Source organism: Musa acuminata, chromosome BXJ1-9 (assembly GCF_036884655.1).
Source record: "Musa acuminata AAA Group cultivar baxijiao chromosome BXJ1-9, Cavendish_Baxijiao_AAA, whole genome shotgun sequence".
Taxonomy (NCBI): Eukaryota; Viridiplantae; Streptophyta; class Magnoliopsida; order Zingiberales; family Musaceae; genus Musa; species Musa acuminata.
In genome coordinates, this window is record NC_088335.1 from 3641631 (window position 1) to 3665524 (window position 23894).

The window sequence follows — 23894 nt, forward strand, 5'->3', positions numbered from 1 at the left end:
CACATCAGACTTCCTGTGTACGTGGATATAAGCCAAATTTGATTGATCGGGAGATCACTGACATTCACCACATCAACTGCCATCTCTGATGCCTGCCTTGGGATGTAGCTATCAGCAAGGGGGGGGGGGGGAGGTTTCTCCATCAAAAGTCCTGACGGTCAACGTGACGACTCGGTTAGCAGGAAAGTCATGCACGGTGGTACACACACTCTCCATCGTTGTAAATTGGTGGCCATGTCCCTGCATCATGATTGCTGATACAATCTAGCGTTTTGGCTACAAGGTAAGATTGCAGCTTCAAGTTTGTGGCGTCGTCCTTCAGACACAGATGATAGCATGGTGTTTTACCGGAGGATTCCTATCAAACAACAAAGGAAAGAGAAAACTGCTGTCTCTTTATTCGTGCTTGGTTGCCATGGTGTAGATACTCGGGAACTCGAGACTTGGATTCGACCATTCATCAGCTACTCCTAGTAGGAAAGACATCAAGTTCGCTTGAAACAAAACATGTAGGTGCCAGATATCCATTAACCATCACTGAAGTGAGCCCTCTGAACCACGAGGAATGGTCCACTATGAAGGCTTTGATCTTTCGAGGAGGAATTAAACGGGATTAAACGTTCAACAAGCTCCTAAACAGTCCATAACAAAAAAAAATCAGATGAATACACTTAATAAACATGTCGATTTAATCAACAAAATCACTGCTGGCATGAACAGCAGTGATCGGGAATAGAACAGAATGATCATTACATAGATGTTCAGGCAATCACTAGACTTTATCAGAAAGTCGAGCAACTCTGCCGTAATCTATGGATTTTCTCACCTTTTTTGTTCGGTGATGAAAACATGATGAATATCTCAAGAATACAGCTACATGAGCCTACCTGGGACGAGAACTGATCCATTTCAGCAACCTTTCCTTGTGGCTTCACAGAACCGTTTCTCGTTGCATTCATCCTGCTGCTGTTGTGTTATTGATTATATGTGCTTGTGAGCTACTCAGACAACTACTTCGGCACCAAAGCGGCACACACAATAGGAATATTAGTAAATCTTAGTTAAAGCTGCTAATGCCCCAGAATGAACTGCTGCATCAAAATTGCCAAAATGCTACCGATAGAGATGTTGATAACATTGACAATGTCGTTGTTCAGCTGCGGGAAAGAAGAAAATTTTTTAGCCCAAGGAAAATAACAAAATATGTAGAAGAGAACACAAAAGTAGGATCAAAACCAGTTAGGAGATGAATAACAAAATTGGTTGACGTCCAATAAGATAGTACCCTCAAGAAAAATGCAAAGGGAAGAAAGAAATATGGATGACGACGGACATGGACATGCTTGCAATCAAAGATCCTCACAATTATATTCACAGGCAAATGCTGAACCATATCGATTATGGACCTTATGTACATTAAGCAATGACATAATGCTTTAGATAGCATAAATTCACGTTAATGCAAATTATTGACAGCTAGAATTAAAACATACTCTCAACCAATCCAGTTGAGGCGGGTTTTGTCTATCTGCAATGCATCCCATGGTCTAGATATCAGGCTCGGTTGGATGTTTCTTTCTCGAACCAGTGAGGAAAACCAAAAATCAAGGAAAAATTTGTACAATGATTTAGTCATTGCAAAAGACCAAATGAAACATGAAATTGAAATCAGTAATAAAATTAAATTGGACAAGCCTCATGCATGGGAAGTGGATTTTTCAGGGTAGCAACTCATGCATGGGAGGCCATAGATACAGATGTGGGACCGGATGCATGCATCCTTCCATAATCAATGAAAATTTAACAGAAGACTGAGATTTAATGGGTTAATTTAGATTTGAAATAGGCAACAGAATCTAACGACATAATATGAAACATACTGAGCTTTCAAGTTCGATAGAACCTTACCCATTGAAAACTGTTCTTCTCTTGTAGCGTAGCACCGATTAGGCTCTCGCCAAAGTTTGCAATCTGAGATGCTAGAACACATACAGCAGCTTGTGGTAGATCCACCTGTTTATCAAGGTATTATTCACATGGTACCAGTTAGAAAGATCCAGATAATTCTAGAAACATAGTGTACAAACCCTTTTACCAGAAATACCCATACAGCAGAAAAAAAACATAAACATCTACTTGGCTGTCTGGGTATCATTCTCTAAAAGTAATGGCAGAACAAGGGGGAAAAGGCCTTGTTCATCATATCAAGCACAACAATGGCTCACCATTAAATCAAAGTAGATTTGTTTACTCACAAAACAAAAGAACATAGCTCTTAGTTGTCTTATCAAACTCATCAATAACTTCTTCAGTCACAATTTGTAACTTTTTGTTACTGTATGTTGGGAGCTTTTGTTCAACTTTACCATCACCATTAACTTTAGACAATTGATAAATTCTTTTGAAATATATGCTTTTTTCCCTTTCCTAATGAGTTTCATATGAATCCTTCTCTAACATTCATGTCACCAACCCTGCAACTAGTCTTGTTATGGGCTCACCTCAGGTAGTGCTGTCAATCACAGTCAAGAAAGAAACAACGATAGCAGAAAATATAAAAGACAAAAATAAGAACAAATCAGTGGAGAACATCAGATGAGCAATTAAGCCATATGTAGCCATTGAAAATGCTAAATGGCAGGATTTATTCTACGCAGACAACCCAAATAGTTAGGACTCGGGAGTAAGAGGGATTCAAATGATCTTTTGATTGAATAAATAGACACTGAAAATTAAATGAAATATTCAAATATCAACATTAGAAAAGTGATTTTTAAAAAAATATATAAAATGATCACTGATCAAGACAGAATGTTCAGTAAGGTTGCAAGCAAATGTTCTTGGATTCTTAAATTGTTTATGGGGATAACAATATCGAGACGAATTTATCTGAAATGTGAAATGTACCTTTCCCAGAAAGTAACCAATGCAAGCGAGAAGAACTGAAGCTAAAAGACCCGCAACAGTCCCTTCCATACTTACAGCCCCTTCTGTGCCCCTTGGAACTACCTTAAATGTTGTGACCAAGTACCTGTTCTGTATAAAAACAAAAGTCAGAAACTTAGGAACTGTGCAAGCATAAAGAGACTAAGATGCTGGGGCTTCTGTTATTTCAGTGTGTGCGAACATATATGTGTTAACAATAGATGTGATCAACTCAGAAGAGCTCATCCAAGTGGGTTTCCAACTCTACAAGGAATACAAATGAAGAAAACAATGAATATCATTCCTCTCTCTTAAGTGTCAAATCACCATTTGGTCATGCAAAAATTCTACAATCACATTAATATTATATGCCAACTTTAGCAGAAAAAATTACTGACAAGAGAAACGTCAGTTCTCAATGGCGATAAACTGTCATAGTTCGTGCAGAAAATGAACCAGAGATTGCTTCAACAAAGTTATGAAATTTGTAATAGCACATTAACACATACTATTGCAATATAATGCTCAACTCTCTCTAGTCATGCTTTGGAAAGCAAAATCTAGCACTATTACATATATGAAGTCTTAAAAAAGGTACAAAATCATGAATTGACTAAAATACCATCTTATTGAACCATGAGCAAATTGAGGTGTTAAAAAAATCATAAACTTTTCGTTAAAGAAACTTACGTTGTCTTCCCATATGCTTTCCCTATCTCGCTGGAAACTGTATCACTCAGCTTAGTACAGAAGCTGGCAATGAAACCTAGCTGCCAAAGTGCTGCAGATGCAGCACCACCAATATTGCATATCGATAGAAATGCACAAACACAACCAGCGGCACCAGAACCAATGACACTGCCTGGCCCTCTTCTGCCTCTCCTTTTCTCAGCCACGCCAAGGGCCTCTTTTTGTGTAATCTTCAGCTTTGTAGCTGCTGTTCCCTGGGCAAAAAATAAAGATTGAAAATACAGACAACCAGGTCCCAAAAGGCCAAAGACAGGATATGACCCCTCCCATTCTAATGGAAGTAAAAAATATTGATAATCTATAAATAACTTAATCCAAAAAGTTTATTTATCTCCCACTTCGCTTTATATAGCATTTTTAGAATAAAAAAAAAATCTTTGTGCTTGCCAATTTGAATGACATACAAACTAATATAAAAATGAGCTGAATTATAGAAGGTTAACATTTGGTTACCTAAAGTGGGAACCAACGTAAGACTGGTGCTGGTGCAACAGTAAAGAATTAACACCTCACTAGATACAGAAACACCTATGACATTAGTGCTAAGGTTAACTTCCAATGGGTTTCTGCAGCATGTGCATCACACTAGCAAAAACTCCCAGCAAGGCCGGTTATGATCCCACTTTTGTGTTGGAATTGAGCAACTGGTTTATACTCTCTGTCACCAAACTTAAGTTCAGTAGCAAGAACCAAAGATTCAGGTTGGCGAACCCACTTCAAATCTTGCCCCTTACCTACTTCAGAGGGGTTTCTTTCCCAAAGTTAGAGTATTACTTCCACATACTCGTACCGGCTTCAGGCTAATTTGCTCTGCTTTATGGATAAGACATCTCTTCTTCTACCTGTCCCTGTGCTAATGTTAGTCTATTGTTCAACATTGCCCTAACAGACGATTCAATAGAGGACATCAAAAGAACCACTGCATCAGAAACCTACACATTGCAGCAAGCAATTCAATGTTGAACCACCTAACAACCAAATAGTGTGTGGAGTCCCACTTACTATAACAAAATAGGCAGCAACGATGAGAAATCCGGACGGCCCGAAGGCCCTCCAGGATAATGTCCCGAGGAGAAAGGCCGCTCCGATGCCGGAAGCCGTCAGCCCCGACAGGAGAATCGGAGATCCGACGACGAAGATGAGGAGATTGCTCGCAACAGCAGACTTCCAGGTGGGCGGAGACGCCCGAACGAGATTGAGGAGGGAGTCCTGCAGTGCCGCGGGCTCCGGCAGCGGGGTGGCTTTGGGAGGGGGAGGGGGCGTTCGACGAACCCTAGATCTCGGGTTGCGGGTTAGGATTACCGGGACGGCGTTTGGGCTGCGGAGCGGCCGTAGAGGAGGCGACAGCGGCGAAGACATTGGCAGCAGTGGGATCAAAAGAGAGGAGGCCATTTCGGAGCGAGTAGTTGTTGCGTTACACAAAGGAAGAGAGGATATTTGTTTGCTGGAGCGTAGTAAAATAGTCGATAAAAAATAACTGAACAATTCATCCGAAATTACATCACGCATTCGAACTTTTAGCTCTCGTAATTGATTTTTGTTAATTTAATAATACTTTTAAATCGCACTATTTCAAACGATAAATTTGACCCGATTTGATCCAATCTAAACATCACGATTCAGGTCGAGTCAATTTGAATCGGATTCGATTAGATCGAGGCGAACCTTATTAGATTTGTGAATGAGTGTAACGTAGTATAACTCGAATGCAACTAAGATATTTTCATTAAATCAATCCAAACTTCTTTAAAACTATTATCACATTATTATAAGATATTAAATATTTTTTTTTATAATTTAAAATAAAATTTATATATATATAATGTAATAATTTTAAATTAACTATAAACCTAAAAATATGATAATGTAATAATTCTACCAAATCATCTGTTCCATCTCAATTCTGAGACGATAATATGACATATTAATTTGTTGATGTTGAGTTCAGATCCCGCTGTCACTTGTTCTAGTGAAATAATTAAATCAGTTATTATATAAAAATTATTCTCAATCATTCTTTTGTTGCTTTTTTGGATCATTCTTTATATCTGCCCTGCAGGGAGAGCGGCGATCGCTTGTACATTTGCGCGATTTCGTGCCACATCGCTCGCACGCTGGTTACCACGTAGAATCAAACTCTGCACGTGCCACATAGTTCCTTCGCCTTTCATCCATCGGTGGATCGCAGGAGCGGAGAAGGGAAGAGCAGTACTGCGTATGGCGTCAAGCGACGAGAGCCCTAAGCCTGCGGCAGTGGCGGGAGGAGAGGGGCCGACGCCGCCGGGGAAGCCAATGACGTTGGGGCAAAAGGTGATCGACAAGGGGGCGGAGATGCTGCAGTCGTTGAAGCCCGTGAAGCAGTTTAAGCAGCACATCTGCAGTTTCGCCCTGTACGGCCACGACCTCACCCGTCAGATCGAGACCCACCACTACTGCGGCCGACTCAACCAGGACTTTCTCCAGTGCGCCGTCTACGACACCGACGATTCCTCCGCTCACCTCATTGGTATCCGTCCTCCGCCTCCGCCTCCTCGCTCTCCTCCATGTATTTGATCATATTTGGCACCGAACAGGATTGAACTCGTAAGGCGATGCATATCTTAGCTGTTAAGTGTTACCAGGTGTTGAGTATATAGTCTCCGACAGTATCTTCAACAAGCTGCCGCCGGAGGAGCAGAAGCTGTGGCACTCCCACGCCCACGAGATCAAGTCCGGACTACTCGCAAGTCCCAGAATGCCGGAGATGCTGCAGAAGAAGGAGCTGGACGATCTGTCCAAGACTTACGGCAAGTTTTGGTGCACGTGGCAGGTGGACCGAGGCGACCGCCTCCCGCTGGGCGCCCCGGCGCTCATGATGTCGCCCCAGGGGGTGAACCTGGGCATGGTCCGCCCGGACTTGGTGAAGAAACGGGACGACAAGTACAGGATCTCGAGCGAGGAGCTCAAGGAGTCGAGGCTGGGCGTCGAGGGGCCCGAATCGACCAATCCGAACGCGGACTACTGGTTGAAGCACCGCACGGGCTTCGCCATCGACGTGGTGGAGACGGTGATGAAGCTCCGGGCGCCATTTCCATGACGGAGTTCCCCTGGTTTCGTCTTGCGACGTTCGACGGTCAAGCTAAAGTTGTCATCTATGTTTTCGCGTGTATCTAATATATATGGATCACGTAATATGCCGCTATATAGTCGTCGAGCATGCTCGTTATAACATGTTCGACCTAATGATCTCGCACGAAAGTGTCAAGTTGACAGATACGTGTCACTGGTCTTACATAGGCTTGCAGTAATCTTTAACTTGTATACATATGTGGCAAATGACAATCGAGGGCAACAAAGGGAACAAAACAAGAGTCTTAATTGATGGCAATGGAGCATCAGACTTTGGCAAGGCGACGGATGGGGATCGGGCACTGTAAGATCTCTTGGCGATGAGGACGATTGCAGCTTCGGTGGGATGGAAAGCATCAAAGAAGAGGTACTCATTCCTTTAAGCGTATGGAGCTTGATACGGCAGACATGTAATCTGGCCATTGTTCCTTCCCACCCCACAACATCCCCTGTTCGTAACACTCACGCCTGAAACGCAAACACCACAACGTCATGCATCCACCAAAGACGAACGTGACGATCCTGCACAAAGCAATGGAGTGGTTACCATAAGCTGCAGAATTCCTCATGATGTCTTCGAATATCCCATAGCCATTGATGTAAATGAAGTGCGCCCCGTCCAAGGCGTTGAGTTCATCCACCACACCGATCAGCTTGGCGTTGAAGACTCCGATGGCGCTGTTGATCTCCTCGACGCAACTGACGCCGTCGGGGCTGCGTTGAGCCAACTCACTGGGGCTGCACCCAACCTGTCCCACCCCTATCAACGCCACCTTCCTTGCCCCGGAGTTGTATAAAGTCTGAAGCACACAAGAATTAGCAGCTGCTAGTTAGCGTCATGTCTGCATCTGCGACTGTCATCATACAGTAGCTGGGCTACGACGAAGAGAGACCAACCCGGAGCTGCTGAGAATACTGTTGGGTCAGCACATCGGCGTACTGTTCTGGGGTGTACTGTCGACTGGTTCCGTAGAGTGCCGGCATGAAATAGTTGTTGAGATAGTCGTTGCTGCCCATGCCGACGGAGAAGATGCATTTGCTGAGGTAAGTAGCTGCAGTCTCTTCACCTCCCAGTATGCGGACCATCTCCTGCACAGCTGATCGATAGTTCTGCAGTTGTCCACTTAAAGGAATTCTACCACCCTGTGAGATCAAACTTGGACCAGTTAGCATCTATGATACCCATCAACAAGCAAGTAAACTTTCGAAGAACAAATACCAGTTGTCGCCCCGTCTCCTCCTGTATTCCGGCGGCCGCGGAAGCGAAGTTGACACCAGCAAGAAGTGCTTGGCCTCTCGTCCTTGCGTAGGGTGGGATGAAGCCGTGAAACCCCAATAGTTTAGCTGCACAGAGTCGGAATTCTAATAATGGACGATGCTACATCCTTGACTAATATGGTATGAAATATGAAGATGGAAATTACAAAGAACAAGAACTAATTACTCTATGATTCCTACCAATACATATTTTCCTGCCTTTTGACAAGATTGCCTGCAGATACGTGCATTATTCATTGGCTTAGAATCCATTACTACACAGTACAATATTGGCACGCAAGCAGAAGAGCAAAAAAGAGAGGTAAGGAGAAGTATTTGTTGCATGCGGAGAAGACGCTACGAATAACATCGACGGTGGTCAAGCCATTGGTGAACCTCCCGGTCGGGCCGCCGGCGAAGTCGACGCCGTAAGGCGGGTAATTGGCCACCGCCAGCGAAGCGATGTTGTTGTTGTTGCCGTTGTCGACGAGCGAGTCTTCGAAGATGAAGTAGCAAGGGACCCGCGGCTCCGGCCGGGCGGGGCCCAACGATGAGGTCAAAACCAAGAAGAGCAGCAACCACCGTGCTCCCAGCATCGGCCCCCTCAGCTCGACGTGAGCCATTAACGTACCAAGAAGTGGAAACGGAAGCGCAGCCGAGGAAGGCTGGGAAACGAGGACGGGTGGGGGAGAGGCAATGGGAGGGGAGTTGACAGGACGAGGATGACGGGATTGGTTGGGAGAGTCAGGTATCGGTGTTAGGATTGGCCCGATGCATTGAAGTCTTGTTCTAACTTTGAAACAAGAGTGATTGAATTCACTATGGATCCACTACATCTACAGCAGTAGATACGAAAGAAAAGTTCCAAAAAGGCTACCCATTCCACCCTTTGATCCTTGCAAAATTAGCTAGTAAATGTGGTTTGGAGTGATCCTTTCTCAGGATGAGACTCCACAAAGCATCAAATTGCCACGACCCCTTTCTTAATGTTCTTTTGTTGACCATTTAATATGAATTTGACTTGACAATTATGATCAAAGATTTGAGCTGGGAATCATCCTTCTCAATGAGTTCACCATAAGAGACCTTCAAGCTAACAATGTCCTTAGCCACTCATGGGCACTGCCTTCCAAGCCATCAACATGGTTCTTATTTCAAGCCACCAACCTGTGCTGGAGTCGAGTTTAGCAGGAAAATTAGAAGCCATAAATGCATTAACTACGATTCCGCGTAGGTACCATCATTTCATAGTGGGGCACATGCATGCTTCTCATCAAACCAAATCAGGCCGCCGATTCTGCTACACTGACTTCTTCATCGCTAGACTTGACCTTCTGCCACCCGCAGCAACTAAATTTGGGTGCTCATCGGCTACAGTCCTTAATGAAGCCAACCGACCATAATCAATACGCTTCGGCAAGAAACTGATGCTGGAATGCCATGGCGGAGGCCGTCAGCCGAAGATCTGGAAGTGGATGGCCAAGAAATGTCACGGGTCACTGCACTATTGTTTCAGGAATAGCTAATTGTCGATAGATATCAGAAATCTAGCAAAAAAACAAAACAAAATCGTTCTTTCCCTTGCATAAGACGTGCTTGATGCTTGCAGGACTGGAACTCAGTCTTTTGATTGTGCACACTGCACTCGGATATCTGCTCCAAAAATGCAATGTTAATAGCAACACAATGGCAAGGGTGTAATCTGACAAATTTCAATTTGACCTTCTCCTGGTGTGGGATTCGGATCAGTTACAGGCGCAATCAGCTGCACATAATGTATCGATACAAATCAGGATTGTATTTCGACTGGCTGGAATGAGAAAATACTGAAAACTTGCCCTTCGTAAAGAAAGGATCATCATTGAAATAAAATCGCCACAAAGTTTTAAGATGATAAGCATCGAGTCCTTCTCGTGCTTTCAGAAATCATTAAACTGATGTTATGCATTCATATTATCGCCTACCCGAATATAACAAAAGACTGACTAATCCATCACAGCCTGCATGCTGCCTTATTTCTCTGAAACTAATAAAACATTAGATTTTTCAAAGCAATCAATATGTAAATGAATTGGTTTGGCGTGGCAGAAATTAAAATGCCTAGAGAATGTCGGACAAGCAACAACAATGTTATTCCTAAAGATTTGGGCAATACATCTGACCTTGTTCCATACCCTATTTCTAAAGCCTATCTAATGGTGTTCTTGCTCATCAGACAATAAAATAGTTCTACGCGAGCTTGATGTCACTCCACACTCAGTACATCACCTTATTATTGTTTCAAGGGGTCAACCATAATTCCGACTTTCTTGCTCTGGTTGTCCTCATAACACTCAATACTGCTGCTGTAGCTTCTGTTCCCAGCACTCAAAATCATTTATCACGTATGTCCCAAAATCGACCAACAAGACTTGACCTCCTTGAAACATGATTAATGAAATCGTCTCCTTCAACCATTAGCATTAAAAAGATACCTGCCCTCCACAAAGTGCAGAGAAACCATGGCCATTGTAGCAAAACTTCTAAACATGAATCTTCATGCATATTCAAGAAGGTGCATCTTCATACAAGTTGGAGTATATCATGTAGGTGCATCTTCATGCATTCATTCTTTGTTGCTCTTATCTAGCAATTGACTTGTGTTCACCTAATACATCCTTTGTTGGTATTTTGCATTGCTTGGTCATCAGTAGAATGCCAACCAAGCGCTGGTCATATCTGAGGCCATTATGCAAGAATGCACAAATCAACTGATTTTTTCTAAATAAACTCATAACTCTCAAAGCTACAAATTCTCCTTTCTCGGTCGTCGGTCCTTCTGGCGTGGAAACCCAAGCTTCATTGTCTTTTTTGGCTGCTTTTTGCCCTTTTGTCATACATGGTTATATTAACTCACCAGTTTGCCCTGGCAGAAATTAAAATGTCTAGAGAGTGTCGAACGAGCAGCGACAATGATATTCCTAAAGATTTGGCCAATACATCTGATCTGGTTCCATACCCTATTTCTAAAGCCTATCTAATGGTGTTCTTGTTCATCAGACAATAAAATAGTTCTATGCGAGCTTGATGCACTCCACACTCAGTACATCACCTTATTATTGTTTCAAGGGGTCAACCATAATTTCAACTTTCTTGCTCTGGTTGTCCTCGTAACACTCAATACTGCTGCTGTAGCTTCTGTTCCCAGCACTCAAAATCATTTATCACGTATGTCCCAAAATCGACCAACAAGACTTGACCTCCTCGAAACATGATTAATGAAATCGTCTACTTCAACCATTAGCATTAAAAACATATCAGCCCTCCACAATGTGCAGAGAAACCATGGCCATTGTAGCTCCACTTCTAAACATGGATCTTCATGCATATTCAAGTAGGTGCATCGTCATACAAGTTGGAGTATATCATGTAGGTGCATCTTCGTGCATTCATTCCTGTGGAGCACCAGATCTGTTCTCTACTTCACCGTAAATATTGTCATCAGAAATTTAACCAAGAAGTTGACTTAATACTGAATCATATTGGAGTAAAAGGGTTACTCCAGAACACCATCCCACCTCAAGGCTCAAGCTACACTTACTATGTTCTCCTATACTCCATGTTCAGATGGTTCATTAGTTGCTAGAAAATTTTACAGAGTTTAGATCTTCTTACTAAACAAGTCATATGGTTCAGATGGTTCACTATCTATCAGACACTAAATCAAGAAATTATGAATTGCACTAAGAAAACGGGAATTGCATTCTTTTATATGACCAATATTTTGAAGGCTTTCACAGATTTCAGTAGCCCAAAATGATCTCATCAGTGTGAACCATACTGATTTCTGCTATACGATGTCCTACTTAGCACAAGGATTTGGATCATTTGTAGGATAAACATTAGTTAAGCCAAGACAATCAAAAGCAAAAAAGAAAGGTACAGATGCGCAGATTCAACAAAGATGCAATTGAAGGGAGAACTCAAATTACCAGGTGATGCAAATTTTTAAGCTTTAGAGCTCCCCTTCGTCTACATTGGAGGAGGATAAGAATGCATCTCTAACTATTCGAATCAAGCCCTCCAGGTCCACAGCGACAATCTCCAAACAGTCCTTGAGCAGCTCCCCCTCGGCCACCTCCCTCTGCACTGCCAACACCATCTCCCTCAATGGCCCCTGAAACAGGATCAATGTCATACCTTTATCGAAATTCCAAACCCTAGACCGGGAAATTTGACCCTAACAAGAGCTTACCGATCGCGAGAAGGTGCGGAGAAGGCTTTTGAACAGGGAATCAGCGAGATCGACGAGATGCCGGTAGTTGCGAAGCGCCCACCTGCTCCGTTCTGCGGCGGATTCGATCCGACTCGCCTCCGCCAGAGCCTCAAGGAGACGGGAAGTGGCGCGGGAAATTTCCGCCGTCGGGACCCCTGCGCCTCGCCAGGCGTAGTTCCAGGCGAAGTCCCGTCCTAGGGACCAGATCCCGCCTCCGGAACCTCCAAGGAGGCTGAGCTTGTCAGCGATCTTCCTGACGCGGTCTGCGCCGGCGAGGTCGTCCCGAGCGGCGCGGGCGTTGGCGACCCGGGTGAGGAGGGAGTGGGACAAGGAGACGAGCGTGCCCCACTGGCTGAGCCGCAAGCCTTCAGCCGCAGGTGGCAGCGAAGTAAGGAGGAGGACGACGAGGAAGAGGGCGAGTGGACGAGGCGCCGCCATAGAAGGCGGTCGGCGTGACCCTCGCTTACCGGGACGAAGGGGACACCGCATGAAGCTGCAGAGACGAGGAAATCGGAGTCGAAATCTTCGCGGCTAAGAAAACGTGGGCTTCTGTTGGGTCGGGTTTAAACCCGATAAAGGGTCACACAGTGGGTCGGGTTTAAGCACCGTGCTTCCGAATAGACTAATAATAAGTATAAATACCTCGTGACGCCACGCGAACCACTTGATCTGATTTGGTCGTCTAGTGCGCTCGTATTTATTCGGTGGAAATAGCCGCGACGACACGTCCGTCGACGCCATCGGCCGCCGCGGCCTCGTATCGCGCACCACGGCCTCCGGCCCTCCTTTTCTCCTCTCCCCTGCGCCACCGTCCGCTGGTACTCCTCGTCTCCTCTGCTTGTCTTTTGTCCTCTCCATTCTCCCTGTCTTTTCCCATTCTCTTTCTTTACGCTCGCTTCCTGCCGCCCGTCGCATGATCGCTGCGGCGCTTTTAGTAGCGGAGGGAAAATAAGCGCAACCCTCCATCGGTGGTGTTCGACCATCTCATCGCTGCCGTTACGATCGACCTTCTAACTGGAGCCGAAGAGAAACCCTAACTTTTGCACTGATCAAAGGATGGATCTTTTCATCGCTTCACTGTTTTGTTTGACCGTAACCCTAAAAGAAATCTAGGGGTCCAATGTTATGCATCCCCTGCTACAATTGAATTTCTTGATACTGCGGTTCGTTTCTTTGGGTCGATTAGGCTGATATCTAAGTTTGCGATTGTTCATGCAAAATGTAAGTGTTTCTGTGCAATTGTTCGCTGCTTTAACTGTGTTAACTTAATAAGTCCCATCGCAATATTTGTAACTAGAAGCAAACGATAGGGCAGATGCGTGCATCTTGTTAGAACGGTGAGTTTTGGCAAACACTTGGATTCTTTGTCATCAAGCATGTATTGGAGGTGATTTTTTTTTCATAAATTATGCATTTTTCGATAGTTTGTATTGTGTTTCCTTTTCAATTTTCTGGTGTCGGAGGAGTAAATTTTGCTTTTATAAATTGTATATAATTTACTTGAGCTACGTTGCTTATTTGCACAAACAAATGATTGGCCCTTACACTATTATTTTAAATTGGGGAAACTACATATGCATTTGTTGCTCAATTAGACAAATCGGTTTATTATGACATATTTAAGTTGCAATCCTTGGTTGATGATGCCATTAGATGGATTCTGGAGTTGTAAAATGGTAACGTTCATGCAGACATGATCGGCACAGGTGAAACCTGTTGCGACACATTTTGTGCCGTCTTAGTAACATTTGTTTTTGTCGAATGTTGTTTAATCTGATTCATGTTACTGTTGTAAACATCCTTCATTCATGTGCTACCATATGGTGGCCTCTCTTGGTTACTCGAGAAGTTTCTTTGTTTTTTTTTTTTCAAAGTTTTTGTGCTGGGGCTTCTATATATTTTCTTGTTTACCTACAAATACTTTAAATTCCCGTGCATGAAATGTCCAAAACCTTCCATATTCTTGTTTTTACATGTCTTATGGATTATTAATATCAGTGGTTATCATTTTTAACTGTTGAGGTTTCCCTACTTGTAGGTTGGTTTTAAGAGTAACCTGAGATTTCTGGTTGGTTAAGAAGATTGTTTCTACAAAGTATGAGGTTAGTAATATTAGCTTACTTATTACTGTATGAACCCATTGCAGTGTGTAGTCTTATGCCATCTATTGATGCATCATGTATGTGATGTTTGTACTGTTCGCACACCAAATACTTATAGAAGTCGGCTGTAAAATATAGCATGAAGAATGCAACTTTAGTTATGATGGGGATAATAATGCAGCTGGCCTTGTGCTTATAGCTCACAAAGAAAGGCTTGAAAGGTCCTGTTGGAGGTCAAGACTTAGAGAGAAAGATCTCACAGAACTTATCTTTTTAACAGAGGCTTATTTTTTCTGTATGGAATTGTTTTTGGTTTTTATTTCCATGTGGTTCGGCAAGGTTGCTTAATTTTTCATTTTGCTCTTTTTTCCTCTCATTGTTGCCATATTTCAAAGTGGCTGGATATGTTTTTTTTTTCTCCAGATGGCTTGCTTCTTGAAAGGAACTGAAGATTGATCCACACTATTTATTGTTTTCTTCTTTCCTGTTTATATTGTTTTTTTTTTTTACCTTTGTTTTTCAAGCTCTTTTAAATGCAACACAACAGAAAAATTATACATGATAGCAAAAGGAAAATTAGTTGGAAGACAATATCATAAACAAGCAGGCAAACTTTTATCAGTTGTGTTTACAACTCATTTTGTCTTTGTTTTTTTTGGTTCTCCTTTTCCCCATATATTATCTGTAGATACACATGGTTCTCTTGAAGAGTATATGTTTCAGTCCCTTTGGGTATATGGTCAATGACGTGTATCCGACATATGACCAGCTTGTTGGTTTCATGGTTTTTTTTCTTAGAAAGGGTCGAGTTAGATGGAATGAAGCAAACTTGGTTGAGATTGAAGAAAATAAACCAGTGAGGCAAAAGATAACGGAGCCTAAGACACCTTATCACCCTATGATTGATGACGACGGTATGTGAAAGATCTAATTCATCCATATGGATCCATTATGTTTCATCTTATGTTGTGTTAATTTTGGAAAAAGAGTAAACCTAGTGGAATGGTTTGACTTGTAGGTTCTCTGTCACCAAGACGTACTTTTGATGCATGCTTGGATAATTCTGCTCATGCAGAAGCCCTAATGACCGCTTTGAATGATGTGGCTTCTTCAAGCAAAAGTTCCAATGGGGGTTGGACATCTTCTGAAGATGAAACTGATGCCATGGAGCAAGATGATGGTTGCCTGTTGCTTCTTACTTACTGCTTCTATCTAGTCGGCAATTTACTTGTTTTTCCTTTCTTTCTTTCGTCCTTTTCTTTTTGTTTGCAAATCAACTTATACACTGCAAAGTCTGGTATACATTTGCATCCTCTGCCACCTATATTTAAAATTTTGATAGTAACTATTTACTAAATGGTGAAAAAGAAATTTTGTACTGGTGGGTGTGTGGACTAAGTGATGGGAAGGGAGAAATCAGATGCACATAATTTCTGGAAAATGAGGCTGATGCATATAAGTCAATCAACCGTTCAAATATTTTGTTAAAAAATAAAAAATGATGAATATAAATTCCAAGTGTACTGTTGTCAGTGGTTTTTCAGTTTTACTTGATGTATGCATGCTAGCTTTTTGGTTGTATAAAGTTCTGCTATAAGAATTTGTTATATTTATAATGGTTTCTGTGTCGAAGCTTGTTCCAGACAAATTAAGCTTCCTGAATTAACCGGGTAACTGTAAGTCTCTTAAATGATTGAGCCAATGAAGCCACCCATGTCTTCATTCTTTGCTAGCTGCCCACTATATTTTACATTAGAGGTCTGAAAAGCTCAGTTTGTACTTGTAGTTAAAATTTGTGTTACTATTTGCTTGCAACCAAAAGCTTGCAAAGCCATTAACTTGTATCTGGAAAGGTTTGCACCGACTAATCTGGAGATGGATACATTCAAAGAGAATGTCTTTTGGTTCTTTTGAGGCTTTTCATTGTTACTGTTTGGTCACTCATGCATGGTAAACATTTCTGATGCTGAATCAGTGAAATGGTGCCACCTCAATAGAAGTTTGTTTGGACGTACCTCTGAATGTTGTTACACCTGGACATGCTTTTGTATATGTGGTTATATGTTTTAGTAGTGTGTGTGTTTTGCTTATCTTATCTAACTCAGTTGTTTGTCTTTAGTTTATGTTTATTATTATAGACAACAATTATGTCTAACCAAAATTGTTTAATGTGTGTATTTAGATTCTGAAGAGGATGTTGCAAGGTTAAGTTTCAAGGAGCACCGGAAAGCTCATTATGATGAATTCCATAAGGTAAAAAAACTATTGCGAGTGGGATCACTTGTAGTTGATGAGGATGACAAAGGCAACAGTAGCCAGCTAAACAGCAGAGAGAGAGGCAACTCAACTCTGAATGGAGTGAAGGCATCTGACTCCTGTGAAATTCCAAATTCCATGGCAAACAAGCCAAACAATGGAACTGCATCCCCTGTGTGATGCAGCCCGCTGTTTAATAGTCGCAAACGAGCCTTTTTATTGCTTTTGCTGAAATGGGAAAAAGTACCAACCATGACTCCTTGCGGTTCTCCAAATTCGAGTATAACATGGTCGATTCTCTAGCTTCCTTCCCACAGCAATAGCTCGAGTAAAATAGCTTTAGTCTCTTTTCACAGCTTCTGTATGTAATATATCCATCAGTAATTGGTCCATTTATTCTCACATGCTTATCTCATTTAGTATCTTTCTGTTCCTGATAGTGTTTTTGAGAGCTTCAGAATTCCGTTGTGAACTTTTTATGTGCTTTTCATCAGTGCTATAGAACTACAAAGTGTATTCGTTTCTGAGCAGCTTTCAGCTTTAAGATTCCAGATTGTAAGTCGGAAGGGTAACAGGAAAATAAATTGTTTTCTTTCCAGTGGTTGATGGTGCAGGATTCCTCTATTATCTTTGTTTCCGATCAGCATTTTTTTTTCCAGATCAATATGTTGGCAGGATTACAGCACAATAAATTAAACTAGTGTCACATTGCAGGAAGTCCATCTGATATTGGTGACATTTGCTTTTGGTGTATGTTGCTTGGTTGGCTGGTGGATGGGCTGCGACACTCGAAATCGAAATTGGGCTTCGTGGGACACATAATTCACTTTAAGCGGTTGATGGATCTAACTTAACAAGTGTATTTTTTTTGTAGTCGGTCATTCTTGATCGTATTCTGCATGCAGAAAATATTTGAAGGATGTTTTCTATTTGGATTTTCGCTGCCACGTTGTTATATTTGGTTTTGTCTTTTTCTGTCGATTTGGATGTCAAAGTGTGGAGTTTTTGTTAAAAAGTAAATATGTTCTCTATCATAATATCGCCATGTATACTCAAAAAGAGTTGTCGGATGCGTAATCCATTGCCCAACCCTTCCAACCTACGTATGAGTGAGTTCTCTATTCTCCTTTTCCCACCGATGAAAAAGCTTCGCTACGAGTTGTGCCCTCGAGACGACTGACTTAGAGACCATCATCATCAACGCGCTCGTGTCCACGGCGGTGGGCAAGACAACAACACCGCCGTGGGGGCACCAAATCTCCCGACAGAACCAATGCACGCAGCAGCAGGGCGTCCAAACGTTGACGACAGCTGAAAAGGGTGGAGATGCAGTCAAAGGAGGATCCCCCCAAGGACAGTGAAGATCTCGCAAAGTGGAGCCTTTCATGATCAAACCTCGACTGCCAGCCCACCACTGCATCGGCTCCACCACCATGCCCATTCGGTGGCCGTATCCCCCCACCCATTTCCTCGCGCGCCAAGCGATTCCCGTCGTCGAAGAAACATGGGTGGCTTGGAGCAGTGGATAACGCCAGCAAGCAGCAACAAGGAAGGGAGGCAGGCAGCGGCGACATGTCATGTCGACTGCGCTACTTCCGAGATCGATCTCTGTACTGTCCAAAGATTGCCGTCCTGCTGTCGGAACACACGCTGTTGTCCGAAAGCCCAGCACCGAGGATCCTCTTCGTGGATGTTTGGATCCGCCATCATCTCTCTCTTCCGTCGTCGTCGCCGCAGTGAACAGCTACATGGCGAACTTAGTGGCGGCCCACTGTAGCCATGTATGATGTCACTTCGATCGACATATCTATAGAGAGAGAGAGAGAGAGAGAGAGAGAGAGACTAGACTTCCTTCCCACCGAACTGGAACCTACTCACTCAGATTTCACAGTCATCACGAACCTCATGCTGGCGCCTTTCTATCCTTTCCACTGAAACGTCGATGTCATAACACCATCCAATCTTAAAGATGTTAAAAGCATGTTCGATTTGGAGAGAAATAGAATATATTTTGATTTAGGGAGAAATCAAAACATGTGTTGATGTTGGAAGATGTTGAGAGAGACGATCACGCGACACACAAAAAGGAATGTTTCTACCGCTGTCTTCCAAATTATTTGGCCGTCGCATCTGATGATTGCCATAGTGCAAGTCTAGCTGTTGTTGTTGCAGTAGTAGTAGTAGTAGTAGTAGTGCTCCTCGACGTCAAACAGCCACCGCTTTATCCTCTGCCCCAAAGCGGCTTTGCCGTTCACGTAATCCACAGCCGCTTTCGCTCTCTCAGCGACACATCGTCGGGCACTCAACTCACTCACGCCAAAAGCTGCCTATGTTTGCTCAGTTATCTTTGCATGAATTTTTTTTTTTAATATTTTATTTTTTATAATATTTTTCAATGGATAGCCTCTCTTTTGCAATTTTTTTTTTTCAATTAGTATTGTTAATTTAAAAATTATCTGTTATAGTATTTGTTAGGGTGTTTCGATCAACATAAAAAATATTATAAATTTTCCTTAAAAATATTATAAATAAATCAAATGAAATCAAGATATATTAAAAATCATTTGATATATTATACTATAATTCAAATAGTATTTATATATTACCTAAATGAAAATAAAAAAAATAGTTTATTTGACCACGATAGTAAAGAGACTATAAAACCTACTCGAAAATACTATAAATGATTCAAATAGACTCTTAATATCAATTAAATCAATTATAAGCTTAAAAATATGGTGTCGTAGGGTCCGATAATCAATGAGAAATAATATATTGTTACTTATAGTATTTTTTTTCAATAGTGTTTATAATATTTTCAGTATCTCAATATAAACACTATAAACAAGTTTAATTTTAAATTGGTAAAAAAAATGGATGAAATTTTTTTGAAGGGTATTTTAGATTTTTATGAAATAGAGGTGCTATTTAAAAAAATAGAGTAAATTGAAGGGTATAGATTAAAAAATTAAAAATATAGATATTTTATTAAAAAAATCACCCTATATGCTTTCTATTATCAACCATAAACAATATGATATGATATCAATTAGTACTGAAGTGCATCATGATCCACATCATGACAAACTTAGTTACCTTACAATATTTTTATAAAATTATATGTTAATATAAATAAACATCCTTAAAATTTAGATAATTATATACACTTTTAGTTGATCTTTGTCGACTAATCCTAAAACAAATTTTGATATTATTTTAATAACCAAGATTGAGACTCGAGATCTTATTCATTAGTTTAATCAGAAAAAAATATTAAGATATCGACTATTTTTTCGAATCATATTTTGATCATTTATTTTTGTAAAAAAATAAATATATTCTTTAAAATAATTACCATGCTAAGAATATTTTAAATTTTTTTCATCATTAATCATGATTAATCTAAGGTTAATGTTATTATTATTACAATTATTGCTTGTAATTTGTTACGGATGAGAGTCAAATACAAAATAATTTTCACTCTCATCCGTAACAAATTACAAGCAACAATAATAGTAATTGTAATAATAATAAGATTAACTTTAGTGATGAAGTCACTCTCAGCAGTGCGCTTTTTATGTCAGTGTCAATGATTGTGGTTATAATGCGTAATAATGGCCTAAAAAGCCTCATCATAACTACAAAAGCTTTGAACTAAAGCTTCCCATTAATGTTTGGTCAATTAAAAGTTAAGCCTTTTGCTGGTCGAAGGTGCCGTCGGAATAGACTACCTTTGTGGGACTGGCTGTGCTTCTCTCGCCGGTCAAAACTTCGAACACGATTGGCACGGTAGAATCGACATCTCTCCTCGTGCTTAAAAATAGAAAAAAGAATACCGTTGAAAAAGCTTTATTGAATAAATGAAAAAGCTCTATTGAAGAATGAAAAATTTATTTGCTATCATACCTCGCAAGATGGTGTTTCTGTTAAGGATTCTAATATTGGATCGATGCAGAGCAAATAGTTTATGAGCGAGAGGTTTCGTGAGTAGGGCAAGAACAGATCGCTGCTGCTGCTACAGTTACTATTGATGTTACTGTTGCTGTGGCTACGACGGCGACAGCAACTGCAATAGAGGAGAAAGCTACAGCAATGGAGAAAGCTATAGCAATGCTGTAGTAGAGGAAGAAGCCACAGCAGAGGAGTAAGCTGCAACAGTTACAGTGATGCTACAGTAGTATCAAGGAGGTGAGAGGTGGGTGACTACGGTGGCTTAAGTTTGTGCACACAGCGACGATCCATACGGTGTTGTGCGTAGCGTGGCTATACGTATACTCGAAGGAGAGCGCACCGAACCGTTGAGTCCTGGCACTATTGAGGGCACAGGCGTTTTCTTTATTCTCCTCAAGTCCACCAACTGTTGGCAGATCAACGAAGACTACCGCGGTGAGGAAGATGAGGATTGACCGCGGAGCCTCTTAGGAATGTGGCTGTGGCTGCAGCGACGTTAGTCGCTTGTCGGAGACAGGGGCGAAGCTTCGCTTTTCTCACTGTTCTGATACCATGATATAAATGAAATAGAAAGAAGAAGATTGTTGAAGAAGCTTTATTGAGGAAGGAAAATTTATTTGATATCGGATCCAACCTGATTGCTGCACTGTGTGGACATTAAAGAAGACAAACCACCGAGCGTTTTCTGTGCAAGAACAAGATGACAAAGGCATGGAGCTCATCCTCGGTAGGCAAGCTAAAGCCGCTTTTGGGGTGAAGCATCTTTTGCTATCATAGACTGCAGTGGCCCGGCGGCAATGAGCCATCAATCATTGTGGCTCGAACAGTCAGTGGAATGAAGCATCCTATTTAACAGCTAAAAACACTACTTAAATCTGCACTCCGAGGGGGACAACAAACACTTTGAGCTTTTGGAAAGATGGGGATGCACGACACCCATAGGCCCTTTTCCACCGTCTCTCTCGTTAGCGTCGATGAGAAAAGGCTTCGAGGAGGGAATCAGAGTTTTCGAGGCAAAGTAGAGCGCATCGCTGCGCCAACTTTGCGCCCTTTTTAAAGTAGCACTCGTGCATGTCCCTCCCATGCATGCACATATGGAAATGCCCGTCGTTTCCTTCTTTCTTACTCACCGGATCGTACTGCCTTCGCCGCCAAGGAAAGCTTTTACGTCTCCACCTACGTATTCCTTCTTTTGCTGTGGCCATGCACACAATGCAATGGACAGGGATTTCCTGTGATCATAATAAGCAGCAACGGAAGTGGGCATATATGCCTCGCCACTACGTGCGAATAATATCAGCACAGGTCGGTAACGTGGGAGCAGAACATTTGTGAGGGGGGGATCAGCAGAGCCGTCGCAGGATTATCTTGGAACAGCACTTTGGGGTGCTCAGATAGATAGGCATCTTTAGATCCGATATATGAATGAAAAATGGACCTTGTGGACCAAAGCATACAAAGAACGCGATCTCCCGTTTTCGATCTTTTGTTTTGGGTAAACTATCACAAGGAATCCACCGCGCCTTTCTCCTGTCTCATCCCACTTTCTTGCTTCTCGGAGAAGCACTCACTTCCGCAATCATATGCATCATTCTCTCTCGAGGCTTAACAATATTGTAGGGGGCACAACAGAGAGAGAGAGAGAGAGAGATGACCAAGCCAAGGAGATCACTATCAGCTCTTGCATGAGCTTGTTTGGACGATCATTTGACTTTCCATTGCTGCATGAACACTACTGCAATTTTGTCCTGTTCTCGGGTCGTCTTACCAAGTCAAGAAGTGAAGCTTCGGAATTCCACGCTCAGGAACAGCTAGCATGCTGTATACAGTCCGTTCGTGTTGCTTTCGGGCTTTAAGCTGCTGTCGAGTGGTGACAGCATGCCCTGCCTTATCAATCCAATAAGAGGCTGTGGTGGATGCTAATTAATCTGTCAATGTCAGAAAACAAACAACAAAAGATAAAGAATGATCGAGCTCATAAGATCTTATCATCAACAGTTTCCTCGTAAGAGAAACGAGGAATAAACATGAATCTTTATTAATATTATGATGATTGGGTATTGATAAGGAATATTTTAGGCCCTGGCCACGTCACGACCAATGCCACGAGGATCGATCGTCGCGTCAAACCCACGTACGACCAATTCTCTACGGTAGTATAAAAATCTCAGGCTGGTATCCGACCAAGGGGAGACAAAAAACAAAGAGAACCAAACACTAACTTACTCATTGAGGGGCCAAAGTCGGTAACCACCCGACGAGGGACTTTTGTGCAGGAGAGCGACCACCCCCCGAGGCGCAACCATCCCGATGGAGAGACACCAACCAATATCCCGACCTATGGTCGATCAACCATCGACTCCTGACATTGACCCATGGATCGGGTTATACTGACTCATCAACCACGATATATTAGTTCTCCAACAGGTATCACATTCTTACGGCTTTAATTGGACAACACCTTGAACTAATATGGAATTCAAAAACTGTCATAATTAGGTGAAGATTTTCTTTTTCGTGGTCCAATATATCCCTCTCCCCATCAATACAGGTTTTGAAAGCCGAGAGAGGTGATAGGAAGGATATATATATATATATATATATATATATATGTATATGTGAAGAATATGCTTGCTCCTGTCACTATCTTTGTTATTCTAGATGCCTCCCCATTTGAATCACAGTGAGAGCATTAGCCATGGAAAGTGAGTTGTTCCAATTGCTTTGTGGTCACCTTTATGCATTGAGAAATGGATTTCAATTCCTCTCCTCTCCTCTTACCTGATATTCCATTATATATATATATATATATATATATATATATATATATATATATATAACACTTTAAGAAAACCATGTATTTTATTTAATATAAGAAAGAAACAACTGCTATTCCATCCTCCTTATCCTATCAAACCGAGCTATGATAAATAAAATCAGAATAAATAGATTTCTTTCTTTCTCTCTCTCTTGGGATAAGATGGAAGATGTATTTTGATAGGCCGAATTATTAAGGGGGAAGTATCCAAGGTCACATCTTACCTTCATGTAATTTTTACCTATATATGATCACACACGCAAAGTACAGAGAGATTAAGCAACTATTTTTGAATCTTTTTACACGAGGAAAGAAAGCAGTATTAATTTATTTTTTATTTGTCATTAAATGATTTCAGGGTTTTTTTATATTTTCATTCCACAAGTTGAGTGAGTGTCTAAAGTTGTGTCCTTCGAGCTTGACGTCACGAGGAGTCCTTGACTCGTTGCTCTTCTTTCATCTCCCAACCAAC

The 23894-nt window shown here is 41.7% G+C and overlaps 5 protein-coding genes across 6 annotated transcripts; 2 read left to right on the top strand and 3 right to left on the bottom strand.

Annotated features, from left to right (window-relative positions):
* Nucleotides 1-666: 666 nt before the first annotated feature.
* Nucleotides 667-5083, bottom strand: LOC135592548 (protein VTE6, chloroplastic-like). Its single transcript, XM_065082071.1, has 5 exons — nucleotides 4678-5083; nucleotides 3616-3869; nucleotides 2908-3031; nucleotides 1909-2013; nucleotides 667-1157 (listed from the first exon to the last, which is right to left on the bottom strand). The coding sequence occupies exons 1-5, from the start codon at nucleotides 5065-5067 to the stop codon at nucleotides 1071-1073; spliced, it is 960 nt and encodes a 319-aa protein (XP_064938143.1). The 5' UTR covers nucleotides 5068-5083; the 3' UTR covers nucleotides 667-1070.
* Nucleotides 5084-5806: 723 nt separating this feature from the next.
* On the top strand, nucleotides 5807-6857 carry LOC135592550 (oil body-associated protein 2A-like). The gene is made up of 2 exons (XM_065082073.1): nucleotides 5807-6181; nucleotides 6297-6857. The coding sequence occupies exons 1-2, from the start codon at nucleotides 5893-5895 to the stop codon at nucleotides 6749-6751; spliced, it is 744 nt and encodes a 247-aa protein (XP_064938145.1). The 5' UTR covers nucleotides 5807-5892; the 3' UTR covers nucleotides 6752-6857.
* A 96-nt stretch (nucleotides 6858-6953) lies between these two features.
* LOC135592549 (GDSL esterase/lipase At5g45670-like) lies at nucleotides 6954-9806 on the bottom strand. Its single transcript, XM_065082072.1, has 6 exons — nucleotides 9763-9806; nucleotides 8402-9693; nucleotides 8003-8127; nucleotides 7681-7926; nucleotides 7331-7583; nucleotides 6954-7251 (listed from the first exon to the last, which is right to left on the bottom strand). Exons 2-6 carry the CDS (start codon nucleotides 8661-8663, stop codon nucleotides 7163-7165), a joined length of 975 nt encoding a protein of 324 aa, XP_064938144.1. The 5' UTR covers nucleotides 8664-9693; nucleotides 9763-9806; the 3' UTR covers nucleotides 6954-7162.
* Nucleotides 9807-12034: 2228 nt separating this feature from the next.
* Nucleotides 12035-12733, bottom strand: LOC135594474 (uncharacterized). Its single transcript, XM_065084854.1, has 2 exons — nucleotides 12275-12733; nucleotides 12035-12196 (listed from the first exon to the last, which is right to left on the bottom strand). Exons 1-2 carry the CDS (start codon nucleotides 12731-12733, stop codon nucleotides 12035-12037), a joined length of 621 nt encoding a protein of 206 aa, XP_064940926.1.
* A 222-nt stretch (nucleotides 12734-12955) lies between these two features.
* LOC103997037 (protein phosphatase inhibitor 2) lies at nucleotides 12956-17180 on the top strand. 2 transcript variants are annotated; one of them, XM_009418164.3, is made up of 5 exons: nucleotides 12956-13113; nucleotides 14334-14397; nucleotides 15196-15311; nucleotides 15416-15577; nucleotides 16580-17180. In XM_009418164.3, the coding sequence occupies exons 2-5, from the start codon at nucleotides 14393-14395 to the stop codon at nucleotides 16831-16833; spliced, it is 537 nt and encodes a 178-aa protein (XP_009416439.2). In that variant the 5' UTR covers nucleotides 12956-13113; nucleotides 14334-14392; the 3' UTR covers nucleotides 16834-17180. The 2 variants fall into 2 exon arrangements, with proteins under 2 accessions (XP_009416439.2, XP_009416440.2); XM_009418165.3 differs by having other exon boundaries at nucleotides 15200-15311.
* The last annotated feature ends 6714 nt before the right edge of the window (nucleotides 17181-23894 follow it).

Coding starts and splice junctions, on each gene's coding strand:
- LOC135594474 (XM_065084854.1), bottom strand. CDS start 12,733: ATGGCGGCGCCTCGTCCACTCGCCCTCTTCCTCGTCGTCCTCCTCCTT. Junction 12,197..12,274: donor TCCGCACCTTCTCGCGATCG/GTAAGCTCTTGT, acceptor ATCCTGTTTCAG/GGGCCATTGAGGGAGATGGT.
- LOC135592550 (XM_065082073.1), top strand. CDS start 5,893: ATGGCGTCAAGCGACGAGAGCCCTAAGCCTGCGGCAGTGGCGGGAGGA. Junction 6,182..6,296: donor TTCCTCCGCTCACCTCATTG/GTATCCGTCCTC, acceptor AAGTGTTACCAG/GTGTTGAGTATATAGTCTCC.
- LOC103997037 (XM_009418164.3), top strand. Junction 15,312..15,415: donor CCCTATGATTGATGACGACG/GTATGTGAAAGA, acceptor TTTGACTTGTAG/GTTCTCTGTCACCAAGACGT. Junction 15,578..16,579: donor TGCCATGGAGCAAGATGATG/GTTGCCTGTTGC, acceptor GTGTGTATTTAG/ATTCTGAAGAGGATGTTGCA.
- LOC135592548 (XM_065082071.1), bottom strand. CDS start 5,067: ATGGCCTCCTCTCTTTTGATCCCACTGCTGCCAATGTCTTCGCCGCTG. Junction 3,870..4,677: donor TTGCTGCCTATTTTGTTATA/GTAAGTGGGACT, acceptor TTTTTTGCCCAG/GGAACAGCAGCTACAAAGCT. Junction 1,158..1,908: donor AGAAGAACAGTTTTCAATGG/GTAAGGTTCTAT, acceptor TCTTTCCCGCAG/CTGAACAACGACATTGTCAA.
- LOC135592549 (XM_065082072.1), bottom strand. CDS start 8,663: ATGGCTCACGTCGAGCTGAGGGGGCCGATGCTGGGAGCACGGTGGTTG. Junction 8,128..8,401: donor GACCACCGTCGATGTTATTC/GTAGCGTCTTCT, acceptor GACTCTGTGCAG/CTAAACTATTGGGGTTTCAC. Junction 7,252..7,330: donor GAGGAATTCTGCAGCTTATG/GTAACCACTCCA, acceptor TTTGCGTTTCAG/GCGTGAGTGTTACGAACAGG.